The 19,364-nt window shown below is 48.2% G+C and overlaps 1 protein-coding gene across 2 annotated transcripts in view; it reads left to right on the forward strand.

Annotated features, from left to right (window-relative positions):
• TAF2 (TATA-box binding protein associated factor 2) overlaps positions 1-19,364 on the forward strand; it is a 250,202-nt gene that overhangs the window by 74,408 nt on the left and 156,430 nt on the right. For both annotated transcript variants that reach the window (XM_063924457.1, XM_063924456.1), the window contains exon 10: positions 5,794-5,879. In XM_063924457.1, the coding sequence (XP_063780527.1) occupies positions 5,794-5,879 (86 nt within the window). The remainder of the gene's footprint in view (positions 1-5,793; positions 5,880-19,364) is intronic.

A 19,364-nucleotide genomic window follows, 5' to 3' on the forward strand; every position in this document is an offset into this window, starting at 1 on the left:
CGAACGCACGCCTGCAGAGCGAAAACCCACTCTCTCTGTAGGCGTCAACTATCTGATCGCAGGGCAGCAAAAAACGCAGCCCAGCGATCAGATCTGAATGACCCCCTAAGATGTACTAACGTTCTCCTTTTATTACACCGTGTAGTAATCAATGTAACCACTAGGGTGCAGTGTGGTAGTATCAATTCTGTGTCTTTCTCAGTCAATCTACCAACTTCAGTTTATCTCCTTTTTCTCTGACGTCCTAAGTGGATGCTGGGGACTCCGTCAGGACCATGGGGATTAGCGGCTCCGCAGGAGACAGGGCACAAAAATAAAAGCTTTAGGACTAGGTGGTGTGCACTGGCTCCTCCCCCTATGACCCTCCTCCAAGCCTCAGTTAGGTTTTTGTGCCCGGCCGAGAAGGGTGCAATCTAGGTAGCTCTCCTGAGCTGCTTGGAATAAAAGTATAGACTTAGGTTTTTTTATTTTCAGTGAGTCCTGCTGGCAACAGGCTCACTGCATCGAGGGACTAAGGGGAGAAGAAGCGAACTCACCTGCGTGCAGAGTAGATTGGGCTTCTTGGCTACTGGACATTAGCTCCAGAGGGACGATCACAGGCCCAGCCATGGATGGGTCCCGGAGCCGCGCCGCCGGCCCCCTTACAGATGCTGAAGACAGAAAAGGTCCAGAAATCGGCGGCAGAAGACGTCCATGTCTTCATAAAGGTAGCGCACAGCACTGCAGCTGTGCGCCATTGCTCTCAGCACACTTCACACCGCGGTCACTGAGGGTGCAGGGCGCTGGGGGGGGGGGGCGCCCTGAGACGCAATGAAAACACTATATATGACTAAAAATACATCACATATAGCTCCTGGGCTATATGGATGTATTTAACTCCTGTCATTTTACCTCAGAAAAAGCGGGAGAGAGGCCGCCGAGAAGGGGGCGGAGCCTATCTCCTCAGCACACAAGCGCCATTTTTCCACACAGCTCCGCTGGTAGCAAGGCTCCCAGACTCTCCCCTGCACTCCTGCTACAGAAACAGGGTAAAAAAGAGAGGGGGGGCACTTATTTGGCTAGATATAGATATATTGCAGCTATAAGGGATAGACACTTATTTATAAGGTTGTCCCTATACATATATAGCGCTTTGGTGTGTGCTGGCAAACTCTCCCTCTGTCTCCCCAAAGGGCTAGTGGGGTCCTGTCCTCTATCAGAGCATTCCCTGTGTGTGTGCTGTGTGTCGGTACGCGTGTGTCGACATGTATGAGGAGGAAAATGGCGTGGAGGCGGAGCAATTGCCTGTATTAGTGATGTCACCCCCTAGGGAGTCGACACCTGACTGGATGGTCTTATTTAAGGAATTACGTGATAGTGTCAGCACTTTACAGAAAACTGTTGACGACATGAGACAGCCGTCAAATCAGTTAGTGCCTGTCCAGGCGTCTCAGACACCGTCGGGGGCTCTAAAGCGCCCATTACCTCAGTCGGTCGACACAGACACGGACACAGACACTGACTCCAGTGTCGACGGTGAAGAAACAAACGTATTTTCCAGTAGGGCCACACGTTACATGATCACGGCAATGAAGGAGGCTTTGCATATTTCTGATACTACAAGTACCACAAAAAAGGGTATTATGTGGGGTGTGAAAAAACTACCCGTAGTTTTTCCTGAATCAGAAGAATTAAATGAAGTGTGTGATGATGCGTGGGTTTCCCCCGATAAAAAACTGCTAATATCTAAGAAATTATTGGCATTATACCCTTTCCCGCCAGAAGTTAGGGCGCGTTGGGAAACACCCCCTAGGGTGGATAAGGCACTCACACGCTTATCAAAACAAGTGGCGTTACCGTCTCCTGATACGGCCGCCCTCAAGGAACCAGCTGATAGGAAGCTGGAAAATGTCCTAAAAAGTATATACACTCATACTGGTGTTATACTGCGACCAGCGATTGCCTCAGCCTGAATGTGCAGCGCTGGGGTGGCTTGGTCGGATTCCCTGACTGAAAATATTGATACCCTTGACAGGGACAGTATTTTATTGACTATAGAGCGTTTAAAAGATGCGTTTCTATATATGCGTGATGCACAGAGGGATATTTGCACCCTGGCATCAAGAGTAAGTGCGATGTCCATTTCTGCCAGAAGATGTTTATGGACACGACAGTGGTCAGGTGATGCGGATTCCAAACGGCACATGGAAGTATTGCCGTATAAAGGGGAGGAGTTATTTGGGGTCGGTCTTTCGGACCTGGTGGCCACAGCAACAGCTGGAAAATCCACCTTTTTACCCCTACTCACCTCTCAGCAGAAAAAGACACCGTCTTTTCAGCCTCAGTCCTTTCGTCCCCATAAGGGCAAGCGGGCAAAAGGCCAGTCATATCTGCCCCGGGGTAGAGGAAAGGGAAAAAGTCTGCAGCAGACAGCCTCTTCCCAGGAACAGAAGCCCTCCACCGCTTCTGCCAAGTCCTCAGCATGACGCTGGGGCCTTACAAGTGGACTCAGGTGCGGTGGGGGGTCGTCTCAAGAGTTTCTGCGCGCAGTGGGCTCACTCGCAAGTAGACCCCTGGATCCTACAGGTAGTATCCCAGGGGTACAGATTGGAATTCGAGACGCCTCCCCCTCGCAGGTTCCTGAAGTCTGCTTTACCAACGTCTCCCTCCGACAGGGAGGCAGTATTGGAAGCAATTCACAAGCTGTATTCCCAGCAGGTGATAATCAAAGTACCCCTCCTACAACAGGGAAAGGGGTATTATTCCACACTATTTGTGGTACCGAAGCCAGACGGCTCGGTGAGACCTATTCTAAATCTGAAATCTTTGAACACTTACATACAAAGGTTCAAATTCAAGATGGAGTCACTCAGAGCAGTGATAGCGAACCTGGAAGAAGGGGACTATATGGTGTCCCTGGACATCAAGGATGCTTACCTTCATGTCCCAATTTGCCCTTCTCACCAAGGGTACCTCAGGTTCGTAGTACAGGACTGTCATTATCAGTTTCAGACGCTGCCGTTTGGATTGTCCACGGCACCCCGGGTCTTTACCAAGGTAATGGCCGAAATGATGATTCTTCTTCGAAGAAAAGGCGTCTTAATTATCCCTTACTTGGACGATCTCCTGATAAGGGCAAAGTCCAGGGAACAGTTGGAGGTCGGAGTAGCACTATCTCGGGTACTGCTACAACAGCACGGCTGGATTCTAAATATTCCAAAATCGCAGCTGATCCCAACGACACGTCTGCTGTTCTAGGGATGATTCTGGACACAGTCCAGAAAAAGGTGTTTCTCCCGGAGGAGAAAGCCAGGGAGTTATCCGAGCTAGTCAGGAACCTCCTAAAACCAGGAAAAGTGTCAGTGCATCATTGCACAAGGGTCCTGGGAAAAATGGTGGCTTCTTACGAAGCGATTCCATTCGGCAGATTTCACGCAAGAACTTTTCAGTGGGATCTGCTGGACAAATGGTCCGGATCGCATCTTCAGATGCATCAGCGGATAACCCTGTCTCCGAGGACAAGGGTGTCTCTTCTGTGGTGGCTGCAGAGTGCTCATCTACTAGAGGGCCGCATATTCGGCATTCAGGATTGGATCCTGGTGACCACGGATGCCAGCCTGAGAGGCTGGGGAGCAGTCACACAGGGAAGAAATTTCCAGGGAACGTGGTCAAGTCTAGAGACTTCTCTCCACATAAATATACTGGAGCTAAGGGCAATTTACAATGCTCTATGCCTAGCAAGACCTCTGCTTCAAGGTCAGCCGGTGCTGATCCAGTCGGACAACATCACGGCAGTCGCCCACGTAAACAGACAGGGCGGCACAAGAAGCAGGACGGGAGAGTGGGGACTTCACCCAGAAGTCTTCCACATGATTGTGAACCGTTGGGAAAGACCAAAGGTTGACATGATGGCGTCCCGCCTCAACAAAAAACTGGACAGGTATTGCGCCAGGTCAAGGGACCCTCAGGCAATAGCTGTGGATGCTCTGGTAACACCGTGGGTGTACCAGTCAGTGTATGTGTTCCCTCCTCTTCCTCTCATACCCAAGGTACTGAGAATTATAAGACGGAGAGGAGTAAGAACTATACTCGTGGCTCCGGATTGGCCAAGAAGGACTTGGTACCCGGAACTTCAAGAGATGCTCACAGAGGACCCATGGCCTCTGCCGCTAAGAAGTGACTTGCTTCAGCAAGGACCCTGTCTGTTCCAAGACTTACCGCGGCTGCGTTTGACGGTATGGCGGTTGAACGCCGGATCCTAAGGGAAAAAGGCATTCCGGAAGAGGTCATACCTACCCTGGTCAATGCCAGGAAGGAGGTGACCGCACAACATTATCACCGCATTTGGTGAAAATATGTGGCGTGGTGTGAGGCCAGGAAGGCCCCCACGGAGGAATTTCAACTGGGTCGATTCCTGCATTTCCTGCAAACAGGAGTGTCTATGGGCCTCAAATTGGGGTCCATTAAGGTTCAAATTTCGGCTCTGTCGATTTTCTTCCAGAAAGAATTGGCTTCAGTTCCTGAAGTCCAGACATTCGTCAAGGGAGTACTGCATATACAACCCCCTTTTGTGCCTCCAGTGGCACCGTGGGATCTCAACGTAGTTCTGGGATTCCTCAAATCACATTGGTTTGAACCGCTCAAATCTGTGGATTTGAAATATCTCACATGGAAAGTGACCATGCTGTTGGCCCTGGCCTCGGCCAGGCGAGTGTCAGAATTGGCGGCTTTGTCTCACAAAAGCCCATATCTGATTTTCCATTCGGACAGGGCAGAACTGCGGACTCGTCCTCAGTTTCTCCCTAAGATGGTTTCAGCGTTTCACCTGAACCAACCTATTGTGGTGCCTGCGGCTACTAGGGACTTGGAGGACTCCAAGTTGCTAGACGTTGTCAGGGCCCTGAAAATATATGTTTCCAGGACGGCTGGAGTCAGGAAAACTGACTCGCTGTTTATCCTGTATGCACCCAACAAGCTGGGTGCTCCTGCTTCTAAGCAGACGATTGCGCGTTGGATTTGTAGTACAATTCAGCTTGCACATTCTGTGGCAGGCCTGCCACAGCCAAAATCTGTAAAGGCCCATTCCACAAGGAAGGTGGGCTCATCTTGGGCGGCTGCCCGAGGGGTCTCGGCTTTACAACTTTGCCGAGCTGCTACTTGGTCAGGGGCAAACACGTTTGCAAAATTCTACAAATTTGATACCCTGGCTGAGGAGGACCTGGAGTTCTCTCATTCGGTGCTGCAGAGTCATCCGCACTTTCCCGCCCGTTTGGGAGCTTTGGTATAATCCCCATGGTCCTGACGGAGTCCCCAGCATCCACTTAGGACGTCAGAGAAAATAAGAATTTACTTACAGATAATTCTATTTCTCGTAGTCCGTAGTGGATGCTGGGCGCCCATCCCAAGTGCGGATTGTCTGCAATACTTGTACATAGTTATTGTTACAAAACTCGGGTTGTTATTGTTGTGAGCCATCTTTTCAGAGGCTCCTCTGTTATCATGCTGTTAACTGGGTTCAGATCACAAGTTGTACAGTGTGATTGGTGTGGCTGGTATGAGTCTTACCCGGGATTCAAAATCCTTCCTTATTGTGTACGCTCGTCCGGGCACAGTATCCTAACTGAGGCTTGGAGGAGGGTCATAGGGGGAGGAGCCAGTGCACACCACCTAGTCCTAAAGCTTTTATTTTTGTGCCCTGTCTCCTGCGGAGCCGCTAATCCCCATGGTCCTGACGGAGTCCCCAGCATCCACTACGGACTACGAGAAATAGAATTATCGGTAAGTAAATTCTTATTTTTTCTTGTCTGTTTATAGGAGTTGGATACGATAGTGGCCTACGAATTGAAAACGGGCGGTGTGCTCCTGCACCCAATGTTTTCTGCTGGGAAAGAGAAGGACAAGTATGTAGCTGTACTAGACAAGTATAATAAATGTGTAAAGTTTTGCATTATTTATGTCAGGCAGGAGTCTTGTCCTTGTCCACTGTTTGTAGTTTTGGTCCATTTATGAACAACCTCCCGATTTAGCCCATCTTCTGTTACATCTTACTGAGAGTCCCTCTCTGTGGGCTGCTATTTAGTGTTGTCGTGTTGTTTTTCACAGTGAACAAAAGGCAGTTTTCAGTGCTACTAGGCTTGGGGCCAGCTTAGAGATTTTAACCCCTAGGAGGCTTGTACAGCACGTGGTCACCGATTGGATCATTGCGTCACATGTGTAATCAAGTGTCACACCTACTTCCTGATTCCTGTGCCAGTAGATTTAAATCCCTGTTCTCCAGTACTGACTCCTCTGTCCTCCTTTACATGGGCCAGTGGCTCTTACTAAATAACATTAGTAGCCCAAAAGGCAGGACAGCTACTTAATTCCTAGTCAAGAGGGGAATTTGCTAATAGTGGCATAAGGAACCAATCACGTGTTTAATTGGTGGAGTTCATTGGTCATTTTCAGTCAAAATGATTTCATACTGACACTAATCACAGCTTTTAGGAGGCACAAGGACAGAACTGTAAATGCCTCCTGTATAAATGCTGAATGCCCCCTTCCAGCTGGGGTAGGGGCTCCACTTTTTAATTCCGTCAATGATTAGGTTATAATGGCGCAGTGAATTCCTGTGTCTTCATTTTCTTTTCAGTTGATGATATTGGTCAGTTTCTTTCTGACTCATGAAGGTGTAATTTCTCCACACTCCACTCCCTCTGTGGGATTTTCCTCTCCACCTCCTCCCACTCTATTCCTCCCTCTTGGAAAGACCATGACAGAGAAATGGCAGAGAGTCTAGAACAGTGTTCTCCGGTCCCTGTAGCTAGCAGATTTGAACCTGACTGCCAACCTCCCTTTTTGCTCTGCAGGTGATTTGTGGGTGCTACTGGTGTCCCTTAGGGTGCATCATCATCCAGTGGGGCAAAGTAGCTCTATGTACTGGGCTACCAGACCATTCCCTGCACAGGGTTTGGCTGTGGTTAATTTATGCCATCTCCCGGTTATGTAGACCACAGAAATTGCGGTTCTGGGATGTCCACATAGTTTTTATCCCATAATGGCATTGTAAGCCAGGCTTGGCTATTTTGGAAAGTGCTGTCACAGGCCTGGACTTACTTTGGCGCTGGTGGCATGAGGAGACTATCTGTCTCTGCATGCTAACTATTCCCTTTCAACAGTTCCCCCTTTCCGGACATTGGTTAAAGGTCCTCTTTTATACTCTTTTCTTCCTCCTAGGTTAGTAGCCATAACTGGTAAAATAGCCCGAATACCTAATGCCGTATTTTTGTGCCCTTTGGCTCCAGAACTTTTAGTTTTGACTTCCTTATTCCCTTTCTATAGTAAAGTTGTACATTACTTTGCATCATGTCATGTCTGAAATAGAACAGGTTGGGCGCAGGCAGAAGGGCCTTTATACCAGGACGCGGCATTTCCAGTGGTCCCCTCAGTTAGATCTAATATATGTGATCACTGCCAGTCTAAGTTTCCTCCTGGGCAGTTTGGCGCTAGAACAGGGGTTCAGGAGATCCCAGCGTCCCACCACGTCCTCTTTGGCCCACAGTACTGGACCTGCTTTCATGTTCAGTTGACAACTTCCATATGTGAATTTCCCCCATGCAGACTTTCTTGGATGATTTCTATATTGTAGTTTCTTCTGTGCAGCCCATGCTAACTCATAAAGCAACAATGGCATCCTGTGAGCCAAGATTCTTGCTGGTTGTTCGAAGAAAGGAAAGTCCAGAGAGCAGGGAATCAGTCCCGTGTTTTCTCATAGGATCAAGGGGATCTTTTCCCATTGAGGCAGTATAGTGAGGGTCATAAAATTAGTTACCAGACGGCATATGATCCAACAACTTAATTATCATGAGTTCAGTTGGAGTGCGGCTCTTCATAGAAACTATATTAGCTTGGATGCTGTGAGACCTGTTCTGTGTCTCTACTTCAGTATCTGCTTTGTCCAAACAGGAAACCATCTAGTTCTCGGGTTCTGTGTCTTTTAAAAACCTGACCAATAAGAGACTGGCCTGTCTCTTCCTCTTTTTTTTTTTTCCCTCATCTGACTCTTCCCTCCTCCCTGTTTTTGTTGTTGCAAATATGGCAAACACTGTGGAGGAATGGGCTTCTGATCCGTATGCAGGTCAGACCTGTCCTCTTCTGATTCCCAACTTGCCAGACAACTCAAGGAAGCTTCTTCTAGTCTCTGTAACGCACCTTCCAAATGGGACAGTTATTGACCGGGGGGCTTCAGCCAACTCCAAGTACTATGGTTGGAAGCTGTGGTTTTAACTCCGAGACACCCCTGATATCCTTCCCTTTCACATGAATTTCAGTTCTTTCGCCTTCACCTAATGAAGATGAGTCCTACAATGATAGGAGCGCAGGAGCAGGTGGTGGTTGTCCTGGAGAGTGGAATGAAAGGCTCTCCTCTGGGGTCAACATAAGTCACCCGGTAACCATGTTTAATGGAGCACTGGGTCTGGACTGTCCTGTTCAGGTTGTTTCTCCTGTAGTTAGAAGTCCTTTCTTATCTGTAAGACTTGTAAGCATCATTGTCTTTGAATAACTATATGCTTTGGGATGTCTCCACCATCTGTATGCCACTGTTGGCTGAAGCAACCAATATGGGGAATAAATCCCTTTCTCCAAGGCGTTTCAGAACTGCTTTATTTTTATTCGGTTCAACCTGTTTGGATTTTTTTTTTTTCCTCCTATCTTGTTTCTGCAAATGCTGGTTACGTTAAATGTTTCTGCATCCAGTTGGAATAGAGGAGCCAATGCCCCATAAGATTGACGTTTTCCCTGAGATGTCTCTATTTATTTATGCTGTAACGCTGCACCTGGAATATAACCTGCCGTGACACTCTTAGCATAGCTGAGGGTCCCCAGGAGATTTGTTAGTGTATGGATAATAAGGCTGAGAAGCTGTCTGGGGGGGGCGGGGGTGTAAGTCATATATTTACCATGGAATTTCCATCAGTTAATGCATTAATCTTTATTTGTGCTGCATAGTAAGTATATAAATAATCTAGTTTGTTCCTAGCTGGCTGTTTACAAGTCTGCGTTGGAAAGTTCCCAAAATATCAGCCCGAAATGAACAGACTCTCACCAGTTCTACCTTCCAGCTGAGAAGGTCAACACAAAAATATTCGATTAATCCCTTAACTAAGAGCCTTTTAATTACATACATTGGCACGGCTGCATTTTTAAAGGGGTAACGTAACGGGAATAAATGGGACAAGGATGCTCTTGTTATTAAAATGCATTTTTTTTTAAAAAAAAATAGCCCCTACTAAATTATTGTGAGCGTCGAGTGTTCATTTTAGAAACTCACTTCTCATATTCTATAGGAATAAAGAAAAGAAAAACAACTGTAATGCTTTTATTTGTTACATTTGGGGGCCCACTGCTTTATTGGTGTATAATGCTCGCCAGTCTGCATTTTAGTCTCCATGGGGCAGATGTATTAAGCCTGTAGAAATGATAAAGCAGTGATAAGTGGAAGGTGATAACGCACCAGCCAGTCAGCTCCTAACTGTCATTTTTCAAACCTGTAATGATTGGCTGGTGCGTTATCACCTTCCACTTATCACTGCTTTATCACTTCTCCAGGCTTAATACATCTGCACCCAAATGTGGCTGTGCATTGAACGGCGTGGCTGTATTAACGGGGGGGGGGGGACTCCTGCTAAACGCATTGACACCTAAGTCCGTTTGCGGGACGGATCTTGTGTGCGTTCACACAGCTCATGCACTATAACACATCGTCACGTACTGCTGAAGAGGAGTAATTGGATGGTAACTGAGCGTTCCCACTTGGACTAAGTTTAGCGAGGGCGATGATGAGATTGGGCTGGGTATGGGTTATCGGCGGCCGGGATCCTGGCGATCAGCATCCCGAACGCAGAATGCCAGCGCGGGGGAAGGGTGAGGGGCGAGCGCAACGAAGCACCTTGCCGACTGCCCGTGCTGTGTGCTCGGTGGAGAATAGCGCTCGCCACGAGAGCAAATAGTTGAGATAGGTATTGTGACCGGTGGTTACATAACTACATCCCGCAGGGTTGTGTGTATTTATACGGTTCTCTTGCACCAAAGATAGCTCTGGGGGCGTGGCTTGGCTGGCAAGAGGAGAAGACGTGCAGTGTCCCAGCTCTCCCCACACGGCACACATTAAGACCCCTAACCTTCCAAATACGCACTCCTAACTAGCAAGAAGACACTTAGGGAGCCCCCCTTACCCTGCTGCTAACTCCTGGGGAACCCGCGGAGTCGGGGAGCGCTTTTAAGCGCTCCTGCGGACTGCGGCCTACCCCCCCAAACAGAAGCCGGGGCCTGGAGTAGAGACGACGACCGACGGCACCCGCCCGCCATCCATCTGCTACACACAGGCTCCCTGCTGAGATCGGGTTACCCTCCCTGCACTTACTAAGACCCGCCGGCGGGACGAGGAGACGGACCTCCAGCGGTGAGTGCACGCCGTAGCTGGAGCCCGTCCTGCGACCGCTGCGCCGGCTGTCCGCACTGATCCGCCCGGACACTCGCGGGCTGGCTGCCCCCCCTTCTGCGGCTACGAGACGAGGCGGCTTGTCACGCCCGGCTGCTTCGGAGCGGGGACAAGCTGACCCCTCACCCCACACGCCCTATATATTTTAGAGCCCACTGCACTCCCGGACACCCGGCCTTTGAAGACTCCGGCCGAGGATTGCTGTCCCATCTGGCGCAGCACCCACCACACGAAAATATACTCCTCTCTTATATATTCTTATCTAGGGGCTAAAGAGGCCCAAACGTCCCTCTGCTCCTGAGACTAGATTGCGGTGACAGGGAGGGCTCCATCACCCTCCTGCAGACCGAGGCCTAGTTCCCCTTCTGAATCCGGGGACTCGATTTTTACATAACACCCAGCAGGCACCGGTACTCACCAAGCTACAGGCTCTGTACTGCAGCTCATCTCGAGGACTCCCCCTAGTGGGGTAATTTACTGAAGGAATATATTTCTGCTCAACTGAGAGATATTATATGGCCGCATTTCAACCTCTCAGATCCTACAATGCTTTGAGATATACACCTAAACCGGCTGCTCTGGTTACTGACGCCGTAATGTGCCGCTGATGCCAACCCACAGGGAGCCATACCGCTGAAGGCACTCTTATGCTAATCATGTGATCATATCTCACCTCGTCAACTCGAACCCGGGAAATAAAGCAACCCGATGCTGACTGAGTGATGTCCAAGAGCAAGAAATCTTCCCAGAAGACCGGCAAACCGACTCCTCGGGGGAACATGTCGCAACCTGCAATGAGGCCCTTCTTACAACCTACATCGCCCGCTCCATCTGATAACCCTCCTGCAGCAATCTCCCCTATTCTCCCGCCAGCTCCCCACCCGTCTTCTCCAAATGCAGATGCACCACATGCTCGCCCCTCGGGTGGCAAAGAACTGCAAGATATATTAGCTTATATGAAGACTCTACCCACTAAACAAGACTTACAAGACACAGTGAGGCGAGAACTGGCTGCCATGAGGCAGGATATTTCCCACATCTCTGACCGGGTGTCGAGCTTGGAAGATCATCAAACTTCCTCTGACACTTTCTAAAGTCATTGACGACTGTCATTGAAACCCAATCATCGGAAATTCGCTCCCTACAGCTGCGGTTGACAGATTTGGACAACAGAGGGAGGAGAAACAATATTCGCGTACGTGGCCTACCGGAAGAAGTTCCTCCAACAGGCTTGATCGATGCCCTAACGAAGATCTTTAACGAGATCCTAGGTAACGACCCTAATGATACCATCACCTTCGATAGGGCCCACCGCGCCTTGAAACCAAGGGGCCTCCCCGCAGATAGACGACGCGATGTCATATGCAGGTTGCATTATTTCTCCCAAAAAGAAAACATCATGCGCAAAGTGCGCCAACTTGATGAAGTGGACTTCAATGGTTCCGTGATACAAATTTACCAAGATTTGTCCTGGCACACATTACAACAACGAAAAGCCCTCAAGCCCCTGACGGAAGAATTCCGCAAGCGTCAATTTAAATATCGGTGGGGCTTTCCCTTCAGCCTCCAGGTCTCTTCATCCGGGAAAACCTACACCCTCAATTCCCACTCAGATCTCCCAGAGTTCTGCACGGGACTTGGCATACCAAAACCTGATCTACGCGATTGGGACTTCCCTATTCCAGAGCTGCCATCTTTCCAACCCCTGGACACAGGACCACCTTGGCAGGTGGTACGAAAAGCTGGAGGGAAAGGCACAATCGGATCCCCTCTCAACAAGGATTCGCAAGTTACCTGACCGATTATCTGGGCCCCTTGTTTGTCCTAGTCCTACTTCCGGTATCTCTACAGGTTACAGCGTGACGCTATTCTTGGTTTGTAGCGTGATATCATTCCACGCCTCTGGGGAACCTCCGTGTGAACCTCTGCTGTTGCCGAGGTCCTGGCCTCATCCTCCCCGATGCGTAATGGGTCATTGATTATTACTAACTCTTGTGCTATTATTGCGAGATTTCTTATATTTTTCACTATTCGAAGATTTCCTTCTGTTGATGAGGTTTAAGGTTTATCACATATTTACACTTAGTTCTGTTTATATATGTATACTGTTTACTACAATGTCTTATCTCATTATCGCCATGCCTTTGGCGGTGGCTCCCTTATCCGCCCCATACCCGCCTCTGGCTGTTTGGCCTCTTGGGTGCCAGATCCTTAGACGGATCGGTTACCCCAATGCGGGTTTTTTCTTAATGTTGTTTAAATGTTATAGTTTTTTCTTCATGCTCTGTTCCTCTCTTTTTCCTCCCTACTTCTCTTTTTCTCCTTTCACTGACCATTCTGAACTCAACATATTCCATCACAACACATATCTCCTATGACGTCCACCGGCAAAATTAAAATCACTTCGATCAACGCGAAGGGACTCAATATTCCGGAGAAAAGATCTTCTCTTTTGAGGTCCCTCTGGGCTGATAGAGTGGATGTTGCAATGGTCCAGGAGACGCATTTTAAAATTTCAGCTAAAAATCCTCCCCTGACCAATTACCGCTACCCTCAGGCTTTTTACAATAACAACCCAGATTCAAAATCGAAGGGCGTAGCGATAGTGTTTTCCAGGACCCTCCAGCTGTCAGGCATCTCAGTCCATAAATTGGTCCCTGGTCGTCTCCTGATGGTACGTTGTAAAATATGCACCTGTCCATACACATTTATTGCACTCTACGCCCCAAATAAGGATCAGGTCCCATTTTTCCGCAATGCATTCTTCCAAATGGAACCACTCCTATCTGGGGTGGTGGTTCTTGGATCTGATCTGAACTGGATAATGGATCCATCACTAGACTCGTCTTCTAATGCCCCCCGGACCTCCTAACGCCAATACCGGCAGGTTAGGAGACTGTTTCACGACCTCCAACTGGCTGACTCCTGGCGGGTTCTTCACCCCTCAAATAGGGACTACTCCTTCTATTCCCCCCCACACAATGCCTATTCACGCCTCGATTATTTATTTCTGAGTCACAGGCACCTCCCCTTATTAATAGACTCCTCCATCGGCTCAATAACCTGGTCTGATCATGCCCCAGTACACATGACGCTTTCGACCCCCCAGAATACCCCAGGTCAATGGACCTGGCGCCTCAACGAGTCACTGCTGCAAGATCAATATTGCAGGGGTGAAATAGAAAAAGCTCTGGCTGAGTTCTTCTCCATAAATGACACCGATGATGTCTCAAAAATCACCCTATGGGAGGCACATAAATGCACCATACGAGGTAAACTCATACAGTTGGGGACATTTATGAAGAAGCAGAAATCAGCACTAATTACTAAATTATTAAACCAACTACATCGTCTCGAGTCCCTGCATAAATCGACCCTGTCGGAAACTGACTACCTAGAATTACTAGATACACGGGCCCAACTAAAGAAATCTCTTACTGATAGTATCCAACTCTCTGTCCGAAAATGTAATTCTAAATACTACCAATGGGGCAATAAACCTGGGCGCCTTTTGGCCCAGGCTCTCAAGGTTCAGCGCTCCTCATTATACATTAATAATGTAAAAGACCTCGGGAATACCCTCCGATTCAAAACCCCAGAAATAGCGGCAAGCTTCAAACAGTACTACTCCCTTCTCTATAACCTAGAAAATCGATCGGGCGATACCGCTTCCCCATACGATTTTTTACAGGCAAAGGCGTATCTAGAAAGGGTGTCTTACCCCGTCCTGCTTCCTTTGGACAGGGAAGCATTAGAACTACCCTTTACCCAACAAGAATTGGAGACTGCCCTGACCATGACACCGTCTGGCAAGAGCCCAGGACCAGATGGCTTCACCATCACTTATTATAAACAATTCAGAGATCTCACATCCCCTTACCTTCTCCAAGCCCTCAATTCAATATCCGCAAACACCCATTTCTCTAACCAATCCTTAGAAGCACACATCTCCGTTCTGCCCAAGCCCGGTAAGGATCCCTCGGTATGCTCCAGCTATAGACCCATATCTCTCCTAAACGTCGATGTCAAGCTCTTTGCAAAATTAATGGCAAACAGACTGAACGCATTCCTGCCTTCCCTAATCCACAACGACCAGGTGGGGTTTGTCCCAGGCCGCGAGGCTAAGGATAACACCACTAAGCTACTGAGCCTGATTCATATTGCATCCCAAGGTGGCCCACCCACAGTGTTGTTGTCCACTGATGCTGAAAAAGCTTTCGATAGGGTCGGTTGGGGCTTTATGAGGTCCGTGCTGGAGCATATTGGACTGGGTCCCCGGATGATTGATAGGATCATGGGTCTTTATAGATATCCCACAGCACGGGTCCGAGTGAACGGATCTCTGTCAGAATCCTTCCCCATTAGCAATGGGACACGACAGGGTTGCCCATTATCTCCTCTTCTCTTTGTCCTCTGTATCGAAGCTTTCGCTAGAGCTATTAGGGCCAATGATAACATCAAGGGCTTGACGATTGGTGATACGGAGCACAAACTTTCCCTGTTTGCGGATGATCTACTAGCCACAATAACGCACCCGATCTCCTCCCTCCCCCACTTTATGCGAGAGCTATCCCACTTCGGATCACTCTCCAACTTCAAGATCAACATGTCCAAATCATGTGCCTTGAACATCTCCCCCCCCCCCCCCCCCCCCGACACTGTAGCTAAACTTAGACAAACTTTCCCCTTTACTTGGAACGCTTCTCATTTGTCTTACCTGGGAATACAACTGCCAAACTACCTATCTCATTTATACACCTTAAACTTTACCCCCCTTATCCGAACACTCAGGGCTGATTATAGCAAATGGTACCTTAAACCACTCTCTTGGCTGGGGAGGGTAAATGTTGTAAAGATGAATACTCTCCCCAAACTACTCTACAAACTACAGACCCTCCCCATACAGATCCCAAACTCCTGGTTCAGATCCATCCAACTGTTAATACAACAATTCATCTGGTCTCGGAGACGGCCAAGAATAAGCCGATCCATTATGACCCGCTCTACCCGAAGTGGTGGTTTCCAACTACCTGACATCAGAGGATACTATTGGGCAATATTGCTCAACAGGGTTCTGGACTGGACGAGGAGTCGAGACACAAAGCAATGGGTGGCTATAGAGGGACTATACATGCAACAATTCCCGGAGATTTTTCCCTGGCTCCCCTCCCTGCCCAAACCCCCCTCCCCCCACCCAACTATTACGGCGACCCTCTCCTTCTGGAAAAAGGCACGCCGCTGGCCCTTCCTCTCCTCTGATTTTGGCCCACTGACCTCTTTTCTAGCTAACCCCGACTTCCAGCCCGGCCTAACACCCTCACACTTTCGTGACTGGGCCCTTGAAGGCCTCTTTAGAGTGGGTCAGATGGCAGTTTCCTCAGGAGTTAAACAATTTTCAGAAATACGATCCAAATGGGAAATCCCGCAACATGACTTTTGGAAGTATCTACAACTTAAACATTTTTTGCACTCTGAGCGTAGATATCTCCGGGCCTCACGAGAGTTAACCCAGTTCGAGAGGATGTGCGTCACCACGTGCCCCCCCCAGCACACTATCTCCTCACTTTATAGATTACTGCAGACCCCAAATGCCCAGAAGCCCATGCCCTTCCAGCTGGCTTGGGAAAGAGACCTTGGGATTCCTCTAACAGACAAAGACTGGCAATTGATAATCCTCAAATCCCACACAAGCTCAGTCTGCATACAAGTCAGGGAAACTCAATATAAACTCTTGATGAGATGGTACAGACACCCCTCCCTCCTCCACTTCATGTATCCTGGAGTGACGGACAGGTGTTGGAGGTGTCTCAGCGCCACAGGCTTCTTGGTGCATATCTGGTGGAACTGTCCCCTACTAAAGCCATTCTGGAGGGACGTTGTATCCATCTCTCAAGACATACTTCACACTCCAGTCCCCACAGACCCAGCCTTCTGGTTACTTTTCCACTCCTCAATCTCACTGGCTCAGCATAAAACATCGCTACTTCGATACCTGTCTAATGCTGCAAGGGCAGTCATCCCCACACTATGGAGATCTCAACTCCCACCCACTAGGAAACTATGGTTTAACAGAATTAGTTACTACATGAATATGGAAAACATCCTCCTGGTATCCAGAGATAAACTCTCGGAGTTTATGACTATATGGATGCCCTGGATAGAGTATATGTCTTCTAAAGATTATAAGGACTATGTCTATGCTGTCAAATGATTTAACCACACAATTGATCAAATAGACAGATTGTACCACCCCCACCCCCCCAATTTGATAGTTACCCCCAGTCTGGTCACACATTGCTCTCCCTCTTCTATTCCTCTCATTTCATTCCTCTCTCTCTTCTATAACCTCTCCACAATGCTATTAAAGTTGTTACGATTGCATTATAGTATAGATTGCTGCCGAAAGGACATCAGATGGATGTTACTGAAACACCTACTAACGCTAGTGCCTACATAGACCCCCAGCGATGGGGACGATACGCTACTCTACTCTTTACGGCTATGATGTATTAGACCCTCATTTGTGTCCTGACGATTTCATTCTTCTTTTGTCGAAATGTGATGCAATCCTTGTATTGTTATACTGTTCTAAATAAAAACAGATTACACAAAGATAGCTCTGGGGCAAGTGCACACGGATTATGAAGTGTATGAATAGGGGCGCTGCGGTCGTACAGATATGTACAACTCTTATGGACAAATACTTACATTTACATTGTCATTACAGCCAACTCACATTTAACTCTGCACCGCCCCCATGGGACCTCAGAGATGGGAGTAAAACCAAATAAAAGGTGCAGATTTTGTGCCGGGGAAAAGCAAGGGGTGAAAATGCAGCTTAGGCTTTTCTGTATATTCTGGGAAACTACCGACTGCACCCAGACACACTGTGATTCAGGGCCAGATGTAATCGCCTGCGAGCTGCCTCTGGAGCGGCTTTGTAGGATGGGTCCTGTAGCTGGTTTCTGCTTGCAGCCTATGGAGGTTTGGGCAATAATCTGGCTACCTGTAATTGTGCTTATGTGTACAGTACATGCATACAGTGCCGAAATGATGGAATGTCTGTAACATGAATTATTATTAAACCTCGGGTGTGCTAAAATCCAAAAATATTTATAATATGACCGCTGATGATAGTATGGATGGTGTAATGTTTAGCATTACTGCCTCACAGCATTGAGGTCATGGGTTCAATTCCCACCATGGCACTAACTGTGTGGAGTTTGTATATTCTCCCTGCACTTGCGTGGGTTTCCTCCGGGTTCCCCGGTTTCCTCCCACAATCCAAAAATATACTGGTAGGTTAATTGGCTCCCAACAAAATTAACCCTAGTGTGAATGTGTGTACATGTGATAGGGAATATAGGTGGTCATTCCGAGTTGTTCACAAGCTGCTTTCGTTCGCAGCGTGGCGATTAGGTCAAAAAGCGGCATTTCTGCGTATGGTGCGCAGTGCGCACGCGCGACGTACTTTCACACAAGATTATGCAGTTTCACACAAGGTCTAGCAACGCTTTTCAGTCGCACTGCTGGCCGCAGAGTGATTGACAGGAAGTGGGTGTTTCTGGGTGGTAACTGCCCGTTTTCGGGGAGTGTGTGTAAAAACGCAGGCGTGTCGGATAAAAACGCAGGAGTGGCTGGGGAAACGTAGGCGTGGCTGGCCGAACGCTGGGCGTGTTTGTGACGTCAAAACAGGAATGAAACAGTCTGAAGTGATCGCTAGCTAGGAGTAGGTCTCGAGCTGCTCAGAACCTGCACATTCTTTTTTTGTAGCAGCGCTGCGAGCCTTTCGTTCGCACTTCTGCTAAGCTAAGATACACTCCCAGAGGGCGGCGGCTTAGTGTGTGCACTGCTGCTAAAAGCAGCTAGCGAGCGAACAACTCGGAATGACCCCCCTAGATTGTAAGCTCCACTGGGGCAGGGACTGATGTGAATAATGAAATATTCTCTCTGTAAAGCGCTGCGGAATAGGTGTGCTCTATATAAATGACTGATAATAAATAAATAATAATGTAACAATAATAACACAAAATAATGCTTGACAGATTTACTATAATGGATCATGGGTTACATGAGAAAAAAAAGATTTCTCGCCTGTAACTCCTGGGGGGGGGAAAACAAATCTCCTATAACAGAGAGAACAAACCATGTATACAGATCATTCTTCAAAACAGAAGGCCAGTCTGTAATCACAGCGGGCTGAGTAGACCGTGCTGATAAACAGAATATGTATCTGTTTAGAAGTATCAATCAATGCTCCTTTCAAAACAAGCCCCAAATGTTTCCACATTGCTCACGGCTTAGGGAGCATCTATTCCTTGTTACAGAGGGAGTACACCTGGGAGATCCAGGATTCCTGTGCTGCGCATGAGCAGGAGGTCTCCCCCACCTCTCTGAGCCCCTCAGCAAATAACCGTGTATGAAGCAGCACTGCTAAATGGAAGGGCCCAAGGACACAACGGCGGTGATCTCACCTACCTGACTGTACACCGGCAGCGGTGGTTCTCCTGTGTATAGGGTCAGCCTCCAATCGGATCCATCTACTGCAAGAGGTTATTTTCCTTTTTCAGTGTAGATTTTAATCTAAACATAAGAACATTTCTCATTCAATGAACTCTAATTAGGGCTTAATAATAAGGATGTGTAATATGTGTGCGTATGCATATAAGTAAGTGTACACACACATGAGTCTATGGGAAGCAGTTCACTACCCGACAGACGAGATCCCGACGGTCGATATACCTGCCAACAGGAAAGGGGAGTGGGGGGGAGGTTGGGTTTAGGCAAAAGAAGGGGGGTTAGGGTTAGGCTGCAGGGACGGGAAGATTAGGGTTAGGGACCGGGGAGGGAGGGTTAGGGTTAGGCTGTAGGTCCGGGAAGATTAGGGTTAGGGACCGGGGAGGGA

Source organism: Pseudophryne corroboree, chromosome 5, assembly GCF_028390025.1.
Source record: "Pseudophryne corroboree isolate aPseCor3 chromosome 5, aPseCor3.hap2, whole genome shotgun sequence".
Taxonomy (NCBI): Eukaryota; Metazoa; Chordata; class Amphibia; order Anura; family Myobatrachidae; genus Pseudophryne; species Pseudophryne corroboree.